Source organism: Bufo bufo, chromosome 3 (genome assembly GCF_905171765.1).
Source record: "Bufo bufo chromosome 3, aBufBuf1.1, whole genome shotgun sequence".
NCBI lineage: Eukaryota > Metazoa > Chordata > Amphibia > Anura > Bufonidae > Bufo > Bufo bufo.
The window spans coordinates 210,137,357-210,153,948 of record NC_053391.1 but is presented as its reverse complement, the minus strand read 5'-3'; the positions used below and the strand labels follow the sequence as shown (position 1 = coordinate 210,153,948).

Genomic DNA, 16,592 nt, shown 5'->3' with positions numbered 1-16,592 from the left:
GGTTCCGCAATTTGCAGACCCATTCACATTCAATGGGGCTGGAACGAATGCAAATCCACATTTCCTGGATCCGCATTTTCGGGATCCGCAATTTCGTTCCTGGAAAAAATAGAACATTTTCTATTATAGTGTCTGTGATGTGCGGATCCGCAAATTGCGGATCGCACATTGTAGGTGTCCGTGTTTTGCGGATCCGCAAAACACTTATGGACGTGTGAATGGACCCTGTATCAGTGGAGCATCGGAGCATTTCTAGCCTCCCTCTTACCCAGCGCTGCATAGCACAGGGAAAGGGCTATTTGTTTACTGACTTACCCAGCTTTTTTTCAGTATGCTAGGCGGAGGCTTCCACCTAGCAGTGGTCCAGGTGACATCACCAGTGCTAATGGGAGGTCTTTAGCGCTGCCTTAGGGTCCATTCACACGTCCGCAAAATGGATCCGGATACGTTCCGCAACGTTGCAAAATGTGCTGTCCGCATCCACACTTCCGTTCCACAAAAAATAGAACCTGTCCTATTCTTGTCCGCAGACACAGACAAAAAAAAGGCATTTATATTAAGTTCCAGAACGCACATGGCTGATGTCCATCCGCAAAGCACTATGCAGCACAGGGCAAGGGGGAGCATCGGAGCAAGAAAGGCTCAGATTCTCCACTGATACATGCTAAGGGCTCATGCACACGAATGTATTTTCTTTCCGTGTCCGTTCCTTTTGCGGACCGTATGCGGAACCATTCACTTCAATGGGTTCGCAAAAAAATAAACAGAAGAGACTGCTTATGCATTCTGTTTCCGTATTTCCGTTCCGCAAAAAAATAGAACATGTCCTATTATTTGTCCGCATTACAGACAAGGATAGTACTGTTCTATGAAGGGCCAGCTGTTCCTTTCCGCAAAATACGGAATGCAACTTACCACCCAAATGAATTTTACCTCCTTTTCTTCTCACTAATAGAGCTTTCATTTAGTGGTATTTGATTGCTGCTGACATTTTTCGTCTTTCTGATAATCAAAATAGACCGCATTTTTCTCAAAAAAAAGTGTATTTTTTACTTTTTCTGGTAAAATTGTTCAAATATAATTACATTTCTATACAAGTTTGTGTCAGAATTTATTGTGCTACATGTCTTTGATAAAAAAAAAATCCAATAAGTGTATATTTATTGGTTTGCGCAAAAGTTATAGCGTTTACAAACTATGGTACAAAAATGTGAATTTCTGCATTTTGAAGCAGCTCTGACTTTCTGAGCACCTGTCATGTTTCTTGAGGTGCTAGAATGCCAGGATAGTATAAATACCCCCCAAATGACCCCATTTTAGAAAGAAGACACCCCAAAGTATTCTCGGAGGGGCATGGCGAGTTCATGTATGATTTAATTTTTTTTCACAAGTTAGCGGAAAATGACACTTTCTGAGGAAAAAAAAAAAAATAAAGTTTCCATTTCTGCTAACTTCTGGCAAAAAAAAATTAAATCTCCCACGGACTCACTCTGCCCCTCAGTGAATACCTTGGGGTGTCTACTTTCCGAAATGGGGTCATTTGTGGGGTGTGTTTACTGTTCTGGCATTTTGGGCGGGGCTAAATTGTGAGCAACCCTGTAAAGCCTAAAGGTACTCGTTGGACTTTCGGCCCCTTTACGCACCTAGGCTGCAAAAAAGTGTCACACATGTGGTATCGCCGTACTCAGGAGAAGTAGGGCAATGTGTTTTGGGGTGTATTTTTACATATACCCATGCTGGGTGAGAGAAATATCTCTGTAAATTGACAACTTTGTATAAAAAAAAAAAAAAAAAAAAAAATAATTTAAAAGTTGTCATTTACAGAGATATTTCTCACACACAGTATGGGTATATGTAAAAATACACCCCAAAACACATTGCCCTACTTCTCCTGAGTACGGCGATACCACATGTGTGACACTTTTTTGCAGCCTAGGTGCGCAAAGGGGCCCAAATTCCAATGAGTACCTTTAGGATTTCACAGGGCATTTTTACGCATTTGGATTCCGTGAGGGGTATGGCGAGTTCATGTAAGATTTTATTTTTTGTCACAAGTTAGTGGAATATGAGACTCTGTAGGAAAAAATAAATAAATAAATAAATTTCCGCTAACTTGTGCAAAAAAATAAAAATCTTCTATGAACTCGCCATGCCCCTCAAAAGTGATCTTTATAGCGCCGCAGCGATTTTACGGTGTTTTTGCAGTGATCAGAAAAAAAAAAATTCTGTCACTGCGGCGGGGCGGACTGAACGCAAGTGTGCGCACAAGATCAGGCCTGATCGGGCGAACACTGCGTTTTTTGTAGAGCCTATAGAACATGTCCTATTCTTGTCCGCAATTGCGGACAAGAAAAGGCATTTTCTATATAGTTCTGGCAATGTGCGGATCCGCAAAACGCGTAAAGCACGTCTGAATGGAGCCTTACAGGGGGGTGATCAATGACAGGGGGGTGATCAGGGGTTAATAAAGGGTTAATAAGTGACAGAGGGGGGGGGGGTGTAGTGTAGTGTGGTGCTACTTACAGAGCTGCCTGTGTCCTCTGGTGGTCGATCCAAGCAAAAGGGACCACCAGAGGACCAGGTAGCAGGTATATTAGACGCTGTTAACAAAACAGCGTCTAATATACCTTTTTGGGGTAAAAAAATAAAAAATCGCTACTGGCAGGCTGTAGATCAACTTCCCAGCTGCGCGTCGCTGTGAACGCGCGCGCATTCACGCAAAATCTCGGCTCTCGCGAGATGGCGCGTGGATGCGTCAAGGAGGAATAACCCGGCCGCCCGCAGGACGCATCCCTGCGTTAGGCGGTCGGGAGGTGGTTAACGTATTACACCAGGGTTGCCAAACATCCAGAAATTTCTGGACAGTCTGTAAAAATAGGCAACTTTTTTCCTGTGTCCGTGAAAAAAAATAGATTTGTCTGGGGGGTTTTTTTGGAGGCTTCTGAATCGTGTCTAGATTATTTTGGTGGTAATTATCATCATTTTAGAGATCACAGTTAATTTTGGCAATGAGTTCTTATCAGGATATTGAGCTGAAAACCTGTGTTCCTTATAATCTCCATCATTCATTATGGTTTTCCAATTTGTCCGTACAAAAATGTTGGGTGTCCGTGATTTTTGGATGAATTGTCCAGAAAAATAGAAAAAAAAAATTCTAGTGGGCAACCCTGTATTATATGTCGATTCTGCTGCACCATTGTGGCCTCCATTATAAACGGTGGTGTAGATGTCACAAGTATCTAAATAGAGCCTTTCACGGGGGATTACAATGGTTGGAAGCGACAGATTCCACAATGGGTTATGTGGTGCTCTACATTATGTGGTGCTGTGACATTGACAGACTGAAGAAATGGCTGACCTCAATCCATAATAAGGAGAGAAGAAGGCATTAAACGCAATTACATGGCTCCCGTTGCTGCTGGAATGTTTGCCCTCAAGATGTGATGGCAACCTCATAGGTCAGGCAAAGGGTCAAAATACTTGACACCCACCTATTTTTCCCCTAAAATAAACAATGTACTCGACACATGGAGAAAACCTCCTTGTAACAAAAAGGATATAAAGCAAGGACAACTATTAGTGACTTACTGGACGGGTGGCAGGAGAAGGGGAGCAAAGGTCCCTTGAGGATCAGTTATCATAGTCAAGGTCAGAGATTAGTGCACAGAAGTACACTCCTACTCAGGATGTGTCAAGGTACAAGAACAGCAAACACAGCAAATGTGCACACTTCTCAGCTTTCTTGGAGTCCTGATCATTCACACAGTCATTGCTTATCTTCCAACTTTTACAGAAATGTATGCAACCTAAGAAACAGCCAGAAAGCAACTTAAAAAAAGACAGCTACTTAGACACCTCCCTTTACGCTTCCTATTGATTTTCAATCCACTCCTGGCTTTAGTCAGCATCGCTGATATCAAATATTTACCACCCATCCTGTAAATAGGTGAAAAATGCACATAAAATCTCTTCAATAATCCTCTACACTAAAAATCCTCTCACATAAAATTATTTTATCCCTCTATACAGATGGAAAAAAAAAAAATCCTTCAAATTTTAGGAATGTTAGAAACCTGTAAAGAAACATCAGAGTTGAATAATTTGGAGCAATCGAAATTTAAAATGTTGTCATTTTTTTAGACAGTAGTGAACAGCTCCAGTCCTCATGGCCCACCTGCCGGTCATGATTTGAGAACATCCCACAGAATGAACACCTGTGGAAAGTCTTGATGCATGGACACTAATGATATCATCTGCTCAATACGAAGGAAATCCAGAAAACATGACTTGCTGGGGGGTCATGAGGAACACTGCCTTTAAAGGATATAGTTTGATATTTTCTTATATGCATTCATGTTTTGTATAGCAATAACAAAGTTTAATGGGGTGTACCTATCTAATTAAGGCTCTTTAATTAAGGCTACCTTTAAAGCCAAAACCATGTATGGATTGTAAAAGGAGAGTAAGGTTACGACCAACGTCGAGGTCGTGTCATGGGCTGCTGCTGCCTCTAATTAAACTAATGAGACCACAGCACAATTTCGGCCCGTACGACCACAGCACGACCGCGCTGTATGGTCATACCCTAAGTGCAGATTCTACACCTGGATTTAGCTTCAGAACCACATCAGAAAACCTGATAATGTATGGAGCTGAACAAGCTCTCATAAGAACACTTATTCCCAATCACCGGGCCTAAAATACACCTGTATTAGGGTGGGTTCACACACAGTTTTTCCAGCTGTTATAGAACAAAGGCCAGAATTGGATCCAGGAGGAAGAAGTATAAGTTCCTTTATATTTTACATCCCCTTCCAACCCATGTCTTGCTTTGGCTCAAAAAACTGCCACACATGACACAAGTGGAGGTTGGAGTTTTGGCAAACGTGCACAACCCTTTTAAGGCTTCATTCACATCTGCTTCAGGTATTCTATTCTTCAGTTCTGTCATAGGAACAAAAAATGGAATGCAAGCCAAAGACTGATCCATCAGATGACACTGATGTTGCCTGATGGATCGCATTGTCTACGTTGAATTTCAGTCAGTCAGTCAGTCACTTTCCTGGGCAAAATAGAGGAGCACATTGTGGTATTTTGTCCAGTATTCTTGACCAACTCCTGAAGGAGTCTCCAGCACCTCTGATCGACGCCCTAAACATCCTCAGCATTCAAGAAATTTCAGTTGTCAAGAACAGATAAACATACAAAGTTCCTTCTACTAAGGCTTCATGCACACAACCGTTGTTTTGAGCCACATCCGAGCCGCTTTTTTTGTGGCTCAGATGCGGACCCTTTCACTTCAATGGGGACGCAAAAGATGCGGACAGCAATTCTGAGGTAATGTGTACAAGTGGGACACTATGGTATGAAAGGTGTCAGGACAAGCCTCTGAGGTAACGTGTACAAGTGGGACAATATGGTATGATAGGGGTCAGGACAAGCTTCTGAGGTAACGTGTACAAGTGGGACAATATGGTATGATAGGGGTCAGGACAAGCTTCTGAGGTAACGTGTACAAGTGGGACAATATGGTAGGATAGGTGTCAAGAAAAGCTTCTGAGATAATGTGTACAAGTGGGACAATATGGTAGGATAGGTGTCAAGAAAAGCTTCTGAGGTAATGTGTACAAGTGGGACAATATGGTAGGATAGGTGTCAAGAAAAGCTTCTGAGGTAACGTGTACAAGTGGGACAATATGGTAGGATAGGTGTCAAGAAAAGCTTCTGAGATAATGTGTACAAGTGGGACAATATGGTAGGATAGGTGTCAAGAAAAGCTTCTGAGGTAATGTGTACAAGTGGGACAATATGGTAGGATAGGTGTCAAGAAAAGCTTCTGAGGTAATGTGTACAAGTGGGACAATATGGTAGGATAGGTGTCAAGAAAAGCTTCTGAGGTAATGTGTGCAAGTGGGACAATATGGTATGATAGGTGTCAGGACAAGCTTCTGAAGTAACGTGTACAAGTTGGACACTCTGGTATGATAGGTGTCAGGACAAGCTTCTGAGGTAACGTGTACAAGTTGGACACTCTGGTATGATAGGTGGCAGGACAGGTTTCTGAGGTAATGTGTACAAGTAATGTGGCGTGTAGAATCCTCCACTAACACTCCATTTCATTCAGACGCCTGTAGCTAATAACATGATATATCTATACACGAAACCATCATCGCCAGATCATAATCTTGAAATCTTATCTTCTCTTGTATTCTGCCTTTACATCCGACGTGACTTTCTGCTCTCTCTGATACTGTCAGATTTCACATATTAGCATGACACTGACAAATCCAGTATAACCCGTCCAACTAGTTCTGGGGCCAATCCTGGCTACAAAAGAATTACCTCATCATCTGACGACCATTAGCAGAGGTCATACTGTGTAGAAAACCTGGCATGAATTTACAAACCAGCCATCATATTATGATGGTCGCCCTCATCCATGGCCAAGTTCTATGGCCACATACTGTATTACACTTAACAGAAAGAATCTACTGGATCCTGCTCTAGTTAGTGAGCAGTGGGATCCATTTTACTCTCTATTGGTGTAGAGGTCCCCATAGAGGACATATCAATATACAGAGAATGAGAGACAAGCTGGCCATACACGTTAAGATAATGGCAGCAATGTGGTCCATCAATCATCTGTCATTTGTACAAAACTTCTGACCATCTCAATGCCTGACTAAACTGGCAGACTAAGAAGGGACGCTAAGTGGCACATGATAGCCCACATTCAGCCGATCATGCCATACATCTGCATTTTCAGCTGACAACAGATGAAAAAAAAGCCAACTTTTCATCACGTTTTTGGCAGATACTTAGTTACTATTTAAAGTGACTTTTTTATACCCTTCACAATTCCATACATTGAAACCTGTGACGGACCTATAATATTGATCATCCTAATTTTATTTTTCCATAATTAAAAAAAGTCAGAACATCCATGGTTCCTGTAGCTCAAATGGATTCCATTCAGTGCCTGAAGGAAGCTAGAAGAAAGAGCCATTAGTGGTTGCCACCCAGCATCTGTTCACACATGACATAAGCAGAGGAGAAAACATTCTCAAATCTGCATCAAAATTGACAGCAGATGTGGATTAGTCATGGACTTTATTGTGGATTACACCCTATGCATGGTGAAAATTTGCAACATAAATTGACATCCCACCGCAGGTCCATTTCTGTGGGAATTCTGCATACTTTTGTTTTTTCCCCCGAGCTTTTGTGGATGAAATTTCTAAAAATCTGCAGTGTGAACATACCCTTACCAGGAGTAGCAAAACATGGAACTATACAATCCAGGGAAAAATGTGATGCGATGAACAGCAGCTCGTAAATGATGATGTGAACCAATGTTGAGCTAAGTAGTACCACACCAAAGAACAGAAGAGTTCACCTGAAATGAACCTGGGGTTCTCATGATGGCCTGTGAGTAGTCTAGAACCTTTTTCACATGAGCTGAATATCTATCCACTCAGTCCCTGCTTTACGGCAACCAATGACCGATGCTGCCAGGTTTTACCGTAGGTACCTTACTTAGCACTAAGGCTCTTCCATTCTGGGAATCATTAGAGTTCTCATCTCATGAATCCCTAAAGATGTTCTCAATAGGTCAGCAGATAACTAAAAGTGGAGTCTTCCTTTAAGTATCCTCAATACAACATGCTCAAATCTGGACCATCAGAGATGACGTATGAACGACAACTTCCAGAATTCATGACGGCTAGGCTTTCAGATTATTATAGATGCTGCTGTGGAAAGAACCCCACCACCACCACTAATACCGGAAAGTCACTGGAGGGACTTGAGATCCAGAAATAGCTGCAGAAGGCATTATAAAGTTGCCTAGAACATGGAACTGCTGACATCTACATTCCCCGAGGAAGGGTATGAGTGGTTAAATAATTGTTACTGATTACAAAGGTTGGAAACCGCCACATACTGTATATAAAACCGCTGTATACCATCGACATGACCAAAGCCAGAAACATAAGCGAGCAGGAATGTCCAAGCCTTACAGAAAATCCTGACATGGGCTCCGTGCCCAGCACATTAGCTCAGGCGGTTTCCAGAGCAGAAGAAGAAATTGCACAAGGCACTTACCAGGTTTGACGGTCTTTAGACGGATGGGTTCCCTGAAGTGCCTTATCACTGCCAGGGTGTCACGGTGCGTAAGGCCGCTGACTGGCGTTCCATTCACTTCCAACAGTACATCCCCTTGGCTGGGTACCTTGCCCGCAATGTAGCTTGCAGCATCCTCTCTGAGGCGGCCCAGGTAAGGGAACTCTCCATGCTCAGCACCCCCACGGATCTCCAGGAGGGCACTCAGATCTCCCCCCATGCCGGATAGCCCGCATTCCTGCACTTTGCTCAGCCAGTGCTTCTTCTTTTTCAGCGTCTTGGACATGGTGCCGCATACGGGAGATGGGCACTAAAGTCTCCTCAACAGTTAGTGTAAGACTCCAACAGTATAAAAATAATAAACTACAGGATTAAAAAAGGAGCAAAATCTCTGTGAGGAGCGGGACCTAGGTAGGTACACAGTCACTAAAAATGATGCCCCTACCCGATTGGTTCACAGCTGGCATCAGCGCAGACCCAACCAGGGGACCATGAATGACAAATGTCACCGTAGCTGCATAGATCCTCCAGTAAAAAAAAAAATTCTCAAGTCCCTAAATCAGATACTGAAGAAAACAGCAGGTTACAGCGAGATCACAATCTGGCGACACTATATCATCTACAAAGATGGATGCGGCTGTCTGATAGCAGAGATAAAAGAGGAGCCAAATCCAGGCATCTCCTGCTGGTCACAGCCAAAGCCACAACTTAAGCATCTGGACTACAGGGACGCCATCCACCAAGCAGAGACTGGGGGCAGTAGTCAAACACAGGGATCAACGACAAAACAGTCCACATTAACCCCTACAAGCCTAGGGGTCACTGACAAGACATTGGACAGACCCAAGACGACTTATTATTAACCCATTAACCGACACCCCACAGATGCTGCCCTGTGCAATCCCAGGATGACTGGACACAGATGAACACCAGCAACTATCTACAAGCGCAGGGTTAACCCTTGATTGCCCTCCCCTGTGTCACCAGGGTCTCTCGGCTGACAGGGATCAAAGTTCTGAGGGAGAAGTTAGCCTGGAATGGGGCAAGGAGAGGGGGGTGTGCCAGGAAGCAGTCTGTCACTGGTATCCGTGCACATGGAACGAGTCCCTGTTGAATTGGAGGGGGGCCAGGAGAGAAGCGGGAATCCTCTTCACAAACGGGATGATGCGGCTAGTCCCCCCAGTATCACCCCCTGCTGCTGCTGCAATCCTACCGCTCTACGTCCGGATGCTGCCTCGACGGAGACTAACAAGAGACTAGGAGCTAGAGAGGGTGCGCAACTCAGCGCTGACTACAACCACGCCCCTATCCCGCGCTAGTTCCGCCCCGTTGCCGGCACTGTACCTACTATACTCCATAAATCACGCCTTCTCCTCACTAGCACCGCCCACATTCCAGTGATAGACACGCCCGCTTCTGATTTCCCTCACAAGCACGCCCTTTACAGCGTGACGTTGTACGCTGTCGGGTTTGCGGAGCGATGAGAACGTCGCAGACGAAGCGGGGGCGTGGTTATTGGAGAGGGCACCGCTCTCTTCCAAGGACTTCGACGCGCCGCCTGCTGGGAGGAGCCTGAGAGGACTCCAGCTGCTGTGTCTTTTGGAGGGCGTGGCCAGTAACTTCCTGTGCGTTGTATACGGTAACGTGCAGCTATCGCATTGTGCGTTGGGGGCGCTGCGTTTGTTGCGTTCTAGTTCTGTACCATACTCAAAAGTCCTTTTTATAAATTCACTGAAGGAACCTGATATCCTGACTGGAAGTTTACAAAAACGGATGAAATGAAATGTGTTGCCCATGTTGTAGTGAAACAGTCTTTATTGTAGCTTTTACTCTGTTTCTATACACAATTCTGGGGGCAGCCATCTTGGCTGAGCTGCTGTTAAAGGGGTTGTCTGGCATAGGATCTGACAGCTCCAGTGGTCCAAACGTGTGGCAAAAAAAAGCACTTGTCCTCATTCTTTGGAGCTTCTGGTTCCTTAGCTGTTCTAGCATGTGTAACCCGCTAAGGCTCACTCCTCTGATCACACAGGAAGAGTATGAGTTCTTATTTCCACTGGGGGGCCCAACGCCGACCCGAACGCCCACATACTGCGGCGGGGCACGGGAGCGCATAGCTCCCTGTCCTGTCGCCGATCACTGCCATAGGCCTAAGGCCGCACATAGGCCTAAGGCCTATGCGGTAGTGAAGTCCCGTCGCAGGCGTGCGTGATGACGTCATCCTGTGCCGGGACGCAGCACTGCCTCATCCCGCCTTCCTCTGCGAGCCTGGCCCTGGACATAGCCTAGGTGAGTATTTAGCTTTTCATTTTTTTTTCATTTTTTATTTCATGTGCCTACTTTGGGGGACATGTGGGGGGTGGGGGACAAACAGTAGGACATATTAACCACCTCCCGACCGCCTAACGCAGGGATGCGTCCTGCGGGCAGCCGGGTTATTCCTCCTCGACGCATTTACGCGTCATCTCGCGAGACGCGAGATTTCCTGTGAACGCGCGCTCACAGGATCACGAGGTAAACAAGTTGATCTACAGCCTGCCAGCGGTGATCATTCGCTGGCAGGCTGTAGATGCGATTTTTTTAACCCCAGAAAGGTATATTAGACGCTGTTTTGTTAACAGCGTCTAATATACCTGCTACCTGGTCCTCTGGTGGTCCCTTTTGCTTGGATCGACCACCAGAGGACACAGGCAGCTCTGTAAGTAGCACCAAGCACTACACTACTCCCCCCCCCTCTGTCACTTATTAACCCCTGATCACCCCATATAGACTCCCTGACATTGATCACCCCCTGTAAGGCTCCATTCAGACGTCCGTATGTGTTTTGCGAATCCGCAAAACACAGACACCGGCAATGTGCTTTCCGCATTTTGCGGATCCGCACATTGCCAGAACTATATAGAAAATTCCTTTTCTTGTCCGCAATTGCGGACAAGAATAGGACAGGTTCTATATTTTTGCGGAACGGAAGTGCGGACCGGGAAGTGCAGATCCGCAATTCCGGATCCGAGCGGCACAAAGTCTGTTCCCATAGAAATGAATGGGTCCGCAATTCTGTTCTGCAAAATGCGGAACAGAATTGCGGACGTGTGAATGGAGCCTAAGGGTCCCTTATCACCGCCAGTTAGTTAGCCACTAGTTAGGTAGTTAGCGCCCACCGCACCGCAGTCACTGATTAGTCGCTGATTAGCGTCATCGCTGTCGCTAATCAGCACTAGTACTATATACTATCTGTAAGTGATCAAGACTGATCGCAATCAGATCTATATCAGTACATTAGGGTCACCTTAGGGTCTACAAAAAACGCAGTGTTCGCCCGATCAGGCCTGATCTTGTGCACACACTTGCGTTCATTCCGCCCCACCGCAGTGCAAAAACACCATAAAATCGCTGCGGTGCTATAAAGATCACTTTTGAGCTTTTTGGATCTTTATTAGCGATCGCAGCTTTTTTTTTTTTTGCACATCTTTTGGCAGAGATTTTTTCATCCACATTGATCGATGCGAATGAAGAAATCTGTGCCGTTTTTTTTTTCTTTCAGCCCAGAGGCTGAACGGAAAAAAAAAAATCTCATTACCCGTATGCTCAATATAAGGCCTCATGCACACAACCGTGCCGTTTTTTGCGGTCCGCAAACTGCGGATGCGCAAAAAACGGAAGGCGCCCGCAATATAAACGGGCGGGCGCCGGCAATATAAATGCCTATTCTTGTCCGCAAAGCGCGGACAAGAATAGGACATGTTATATTTGTTTAGCGGGGCCGCGGAACGGAGGCATGGATGCGGACAGCTCGCGGCTCGGATGCGGACCCAAACAACGGTCGTGTGCATGAGGCCTAAGGAGAATAGCAGAAATTCCTAATGCTGGCCATACATGTAATGATTGCGGAGACCCTCAAATGCCAGGGCAGTACAAACACCCCACAAATGACCCCATTTTGGAAAGAAGACACCCCAAGGTATTCGCTGAGGGGCATATTGAGTCCATGAAAGATTTAACTTTTTGTCACAAGTTAGCGGAAAGGGAGACTTTGTGAGAAAAAAAATAAAAATAAAACAATTTCCGCTAACTTGTGCCAAAAAAAAAAATCTTCTATGAACTCGGCATGCCCCTCACGGAATACCTTGGGGTGTCTTCTTTCCAAAATGGGGTCATATGTGGGGTATTTACACTGCCCTGGCATTTTAGGGGCCCTAAAGCGTGAGAAGAAGTCTGGAATCCAAATGCCTAAAAATGCCCTCCGAAAAGGTACTCGTTGGACTTTCGGCCCCTTTGTGCATCTTGGCTGCAAAAAAGTGTCACACGTGTGGTATCGCCGTACTCAGGAGAAGTAGGGCAATGTGTTTTGGGGTGTATTTTTACATATACCCATACTGTGTGTGAGAAATATCTCTGTAAATGACAACTTTTGAAATTTATTTATACAAAGTTGTCAATTTACAGAGATATTTCTCTCACCCAGCATGGGTATATGTAAAAATACACTCCAAAACACATTGCCCTACTTCTTCTGAGTACGGCGATACCACATGTGTGACACTTTTTTGCAGCCTAGGTGCGTAAAGGGGCCGAAAGTCCAACGAGTACCTTTAGGCTTTACAGGGTTGCTCACAATTTAGCCCCGCCCAAAATGCCAGAACAGTAAACACACCCCACAAATGACCCCATTTCGGAAAGTAGACACCCCAAGGTATTCACTGAGGGGCATAGTGAGTCCGTGGCAGATTTTTTATTTTTTTGCCAGAAGTTAGCAGAAATGGAAACTTTATTTATTTAATTTTTTTCTCAGAAAGAGTCATTTTCCGCTAACTTGTGAAAAAAAAATTAAATCATACATGAAAATCATCATGCCCCTCCGCGAATACTTTGGGGTGTCTTCTTTCTAAAATGGGGTCATTTGGGGGGTATTTATACTATCCTGGCATTCTAGCACCTCAAGAAACATGACAGGTGCTCAGAAAGTCAGAGCTGCTTCAAAATGCGGAAATTCACATTTTTGTACCATAGTTTGTAAATGCTATAACTTTTGCTTAATCCAATAAATATACACTTATTGAATTTTTTTTTATCAAAGACATGTAGCACAATAAATTCTGACACAAACTTGTATAGAAATGTAATTATATTTGAACAATTTAACCAGAGAAAGTTAAAAATACACTTTTTTTGAGAAAATTGCGGCCTATTTTGATTAATATCGGAAAAATTAAAAATCTTAGCAGCAATCAAATACCACCAAAAGAAAGATGTATTTGTGAGAAGAAAAGGAGGTAAAATTCATTTGGGTGGTAAGTTGTATGACCGAGCAATAAACCGTGAAAGAAGTGTAGTGCAGAATTGTAAAAAGTGGTCTGGTCATTAAGGGGGTTTAAGCTAGGGGGGCTGAGGTGGTTAAGAGACATCGAGTACATGGGGAGGGGGAGCATGTGGGGGACAAATTACTATATGGGGCAGTGTGGGGGCAAATTATTATGGGAGGGACTACTATGTGGGGGCAAATTACTATATGGGGCAGTGTGGGGGCAAATTACTGTGTGGGGGAAATTGCTATGTGGGGTAATTTCTATGTGGGGACAGTGTGGGGTAATTTTTATGTGGGGACAGTGTGGGAAAATTGCTATGTGGGGACAGTGTGGGGAAATTGCTATGTGGGGACAATGTGGGGTAATTTCTATGTGGGGACAGTGTGGGGAAATTGCTATGTGGGGACAGTGTGGGGAAATTGCTATGTGGGGACAATGTGGGGTAATTTCTATGTGGGGACAGTGTGGGGAAATTGCTATGTGGGGACAGTGTGGGGAAATTGCTATGTGGGGACAGTGTGGGGAAATTGCTGTGTGGGGAAATTGCTATGTGGGGACAGTGTGGGGAAATTGCTATGTGGGGACAGTGTGGGGAAATTGCTATGTGGAAACAAATTACTATGTGGGGGCAAATTAGTATGTGAGGGAAACTATTGTGTGTGGGACAGTGTGGGGAAAACTATTGTGTAGGGACAGTGTGGGAAATTGCTATGTGCGAACAGTGTGGGGAAATTGCTATGTGGGGGTAAATTACTATGTGGGGGCAGTGTGGGGGAAATTACTATGTGGGGGCAGTGTGGTGGAAATTACTATGTGGGGGCAGAATGGTGGAAATTACTATGTGAAGGCAGTGTGGGGCAAATTACTATGTAGGGGAAATTACTGTGTGGGGGCAAACTACTATATGGGGGCAGTTTGGGGGAAATTACTATGTGTGGGCAAATTACTATGGGGGGATTACTATATGGGGCAGTGTGGTGGAAATTACTATATGGGGGTGTTGCTATTGCTATTGGGGAGGCACTGTAGGGGCAACTCTATTATTTTTTGGGACACTATACAGGGATTATTGCCTGGAGCACAATAGAGGGTGGTATTATTACCGGGGGCACTCTAGGGGACATTATAGCTGCTGTGGACACTATAGGAACATTTGGGGTAATTTATCAAACTGGTGTAAAGCAGAACTGGCTTAGCTGCCCATAGCAGCCAATCAGATCTCACCTTTCATATTTGACAGCTCTTTTGGAAATCCAGTTCTACTTTACACCAGGTTGATAAATGACTCTAATTATGTCTATTAGGGTCACAATTTTTTCAGCAGTATAGTACCTTGGACATTGGGGAGCAAAACGGGCACAGTATTGGGGGTGGCAGCAGGATGACACTGTGGGGACACCAGGATGAGGAGGTTGATGGAAAAATTTAGAAATCTAACGTGTCTGTGTTACAAACTGTAGAGACGAGATGCGGCTGAAAGAATTTGCCATGGTGGTCTGGGTCAAATGGAGGAGAAGAGGAAAGAGAAGGTCTACATGACAGGAGATGTCACTGGATGTAAGAGGTATGTGGTGCTGTATTCTCCTCCATGTCTTTTATTATTATAATTATATGTACTGTATTTAAAATTTGGCAACCAAATTTTTCAGTTTAGGACCCAATTTGGGGTATTTTTTTTTAGTCTGAAGATGTCATATGGCCTAGGAAGAGACTGTGGCGCTCATGAAGCACTGCAGCCTCTTCATACAAAAAAAACTAAACTAAAATAGAGGGGGGGGCCCAAGTTGGGTAGACAGCCCCAGGCCTATCATGCACTTAATCCGCCCCTGACTGCCATCCTACACCAGGGACACGACTTGAGGGGGTACATGTAGCTCATGAGTGCCTACTTTCTAGCATAGATATGAAGGCATTGTATTCCTCAGTTCCCCACCAATTAGGTATCAAACCTGTTGACCATTTCTTGCAGACTCAAGGTTGTCAGTACAGCGCCCACAGCCTGTTCATTATTCGCATCCTTGAGTTTACACTTACCTGGAATTTCTTCACAACAGGATTTACCACCAGCTCAGGGGCCCAACGATGGGGAGTCCATGTGCCCCGTCATATGCTAATTTGTTCCTGGGTTGGTTGAAGGAGACCCTGGTGTTCAAGAATGAGATTATGGAGGATGTAAGTATAACACATAGGTCTTTGGGCGGGGTACATTAATATATTCATCATCTGGAATGGGGATAAGAAGGACTTTGAATCGCTCCTTCTGAGCCTGAATGACAATCATATAGGCTTGCGATTCACTAGTGAATCAGAGTATCTTTACCCTTTCTTGATGTACTTATTACTAAGAATGAAAAAGGGGAAGGGCGGACTGGGAAATCCTTCACGAGTAATGTAACTGGCAGACAATATTTCATTCAGGACTACATTAACTGTAAATTGCGGGGAGTAAATTATCACCTAATATGCAAAGGTGGTATGGAATATATGTGAGTTTCGGAGGAGGGTGGGGTAACGCTTGAATGACATCACTAACGAGGAACCAGGGGCGGATTGGCGACCTAAAATGGCTCAATGTTGTTGGAGGTTCCAAATTGACAGGAGGCAGGGCAACAAAAGTAGGGGGATCAGCAATACCATAGCGCAAAATACCGCATACGACAGTGCCACACAGTATATTGCCCCAAAAGCTGTCCTTTTGTGGTCGCCATCAATAGCGGCCATTTTCTCTCCTCCTCTTCCAGTTGTCTCTGATTAAGATATGGAGCAGGGTGCTTAGGAGGTGAGACGCTGGACATAGAGTTGAATTCAGGAGGTCATGTCGCTGGCCGGGTGCATACCTGATTTTCACAGAGTTAGTCACCACTGATATCTTATTATGGACCCAGCCAACGATGGGAGCCTGGGTGGCCCCCTGGGCATCAGCCCATTGGGAAATTTCGCTGTAAGATCTATGGCCAATCCGCCCCTGAGAGAGACACACCTATATCCAAACATGTCCACCAAAGGCAGAGCAAAGATTCTGTTTATGGGCATAGATACAGTTAAACTACCCACAAGAGGTGGCAACTGGGATAGAGAGCTCCTCCAGAGGGAAGCTCTTTGGATTTTCTATCTAAAAACTTTGGCCCCTCAAGGACTTAACTTCAGCTGCTTCATCTAGTACCCAGGCGT

At 44.7% G+C, this 16,592-nt stretch overlaps 1 protein-coding gene across 6 annotated transcripts in view; it reads right to left on the bottom strand.

Annotated features, from left to right (window-relative positions):
- The window catches only part of MAGI3 (membrane associated guanylate kinase, WW and PDZ domain containing 3), a 345,070-nt gene extending 329,807 nt beyond the window's left edge, over positions 1 to 15,263 (bottom strand). For 3 of the 6 annotated variants that reach the window (XM_040423896.1, XM_040423898.1, XM_040423897.1), the window contains exon 1: positions 8,104 to 9,385. In XM_040423896.1, coding sequence (XP_040279830.1) covers positions 8,104 to 8,407 — 304 coding nt within the window. In that variant the 5' untranslated portion in view covers positions 8,408 to 9,385. Of the gene's footprint in view, positions 1 to 8,103; positions 9,386 to 15,252 lie in introns of those variants that run through there. The other 3 variants (XM_040423893.1, XM_040423895.1, XM_040423894.1) reach the window with 2 other exon arrangements.
- Between the last annotated feature and the right edge of the window lie 1,329 nt (positions 15,264 to 16,592).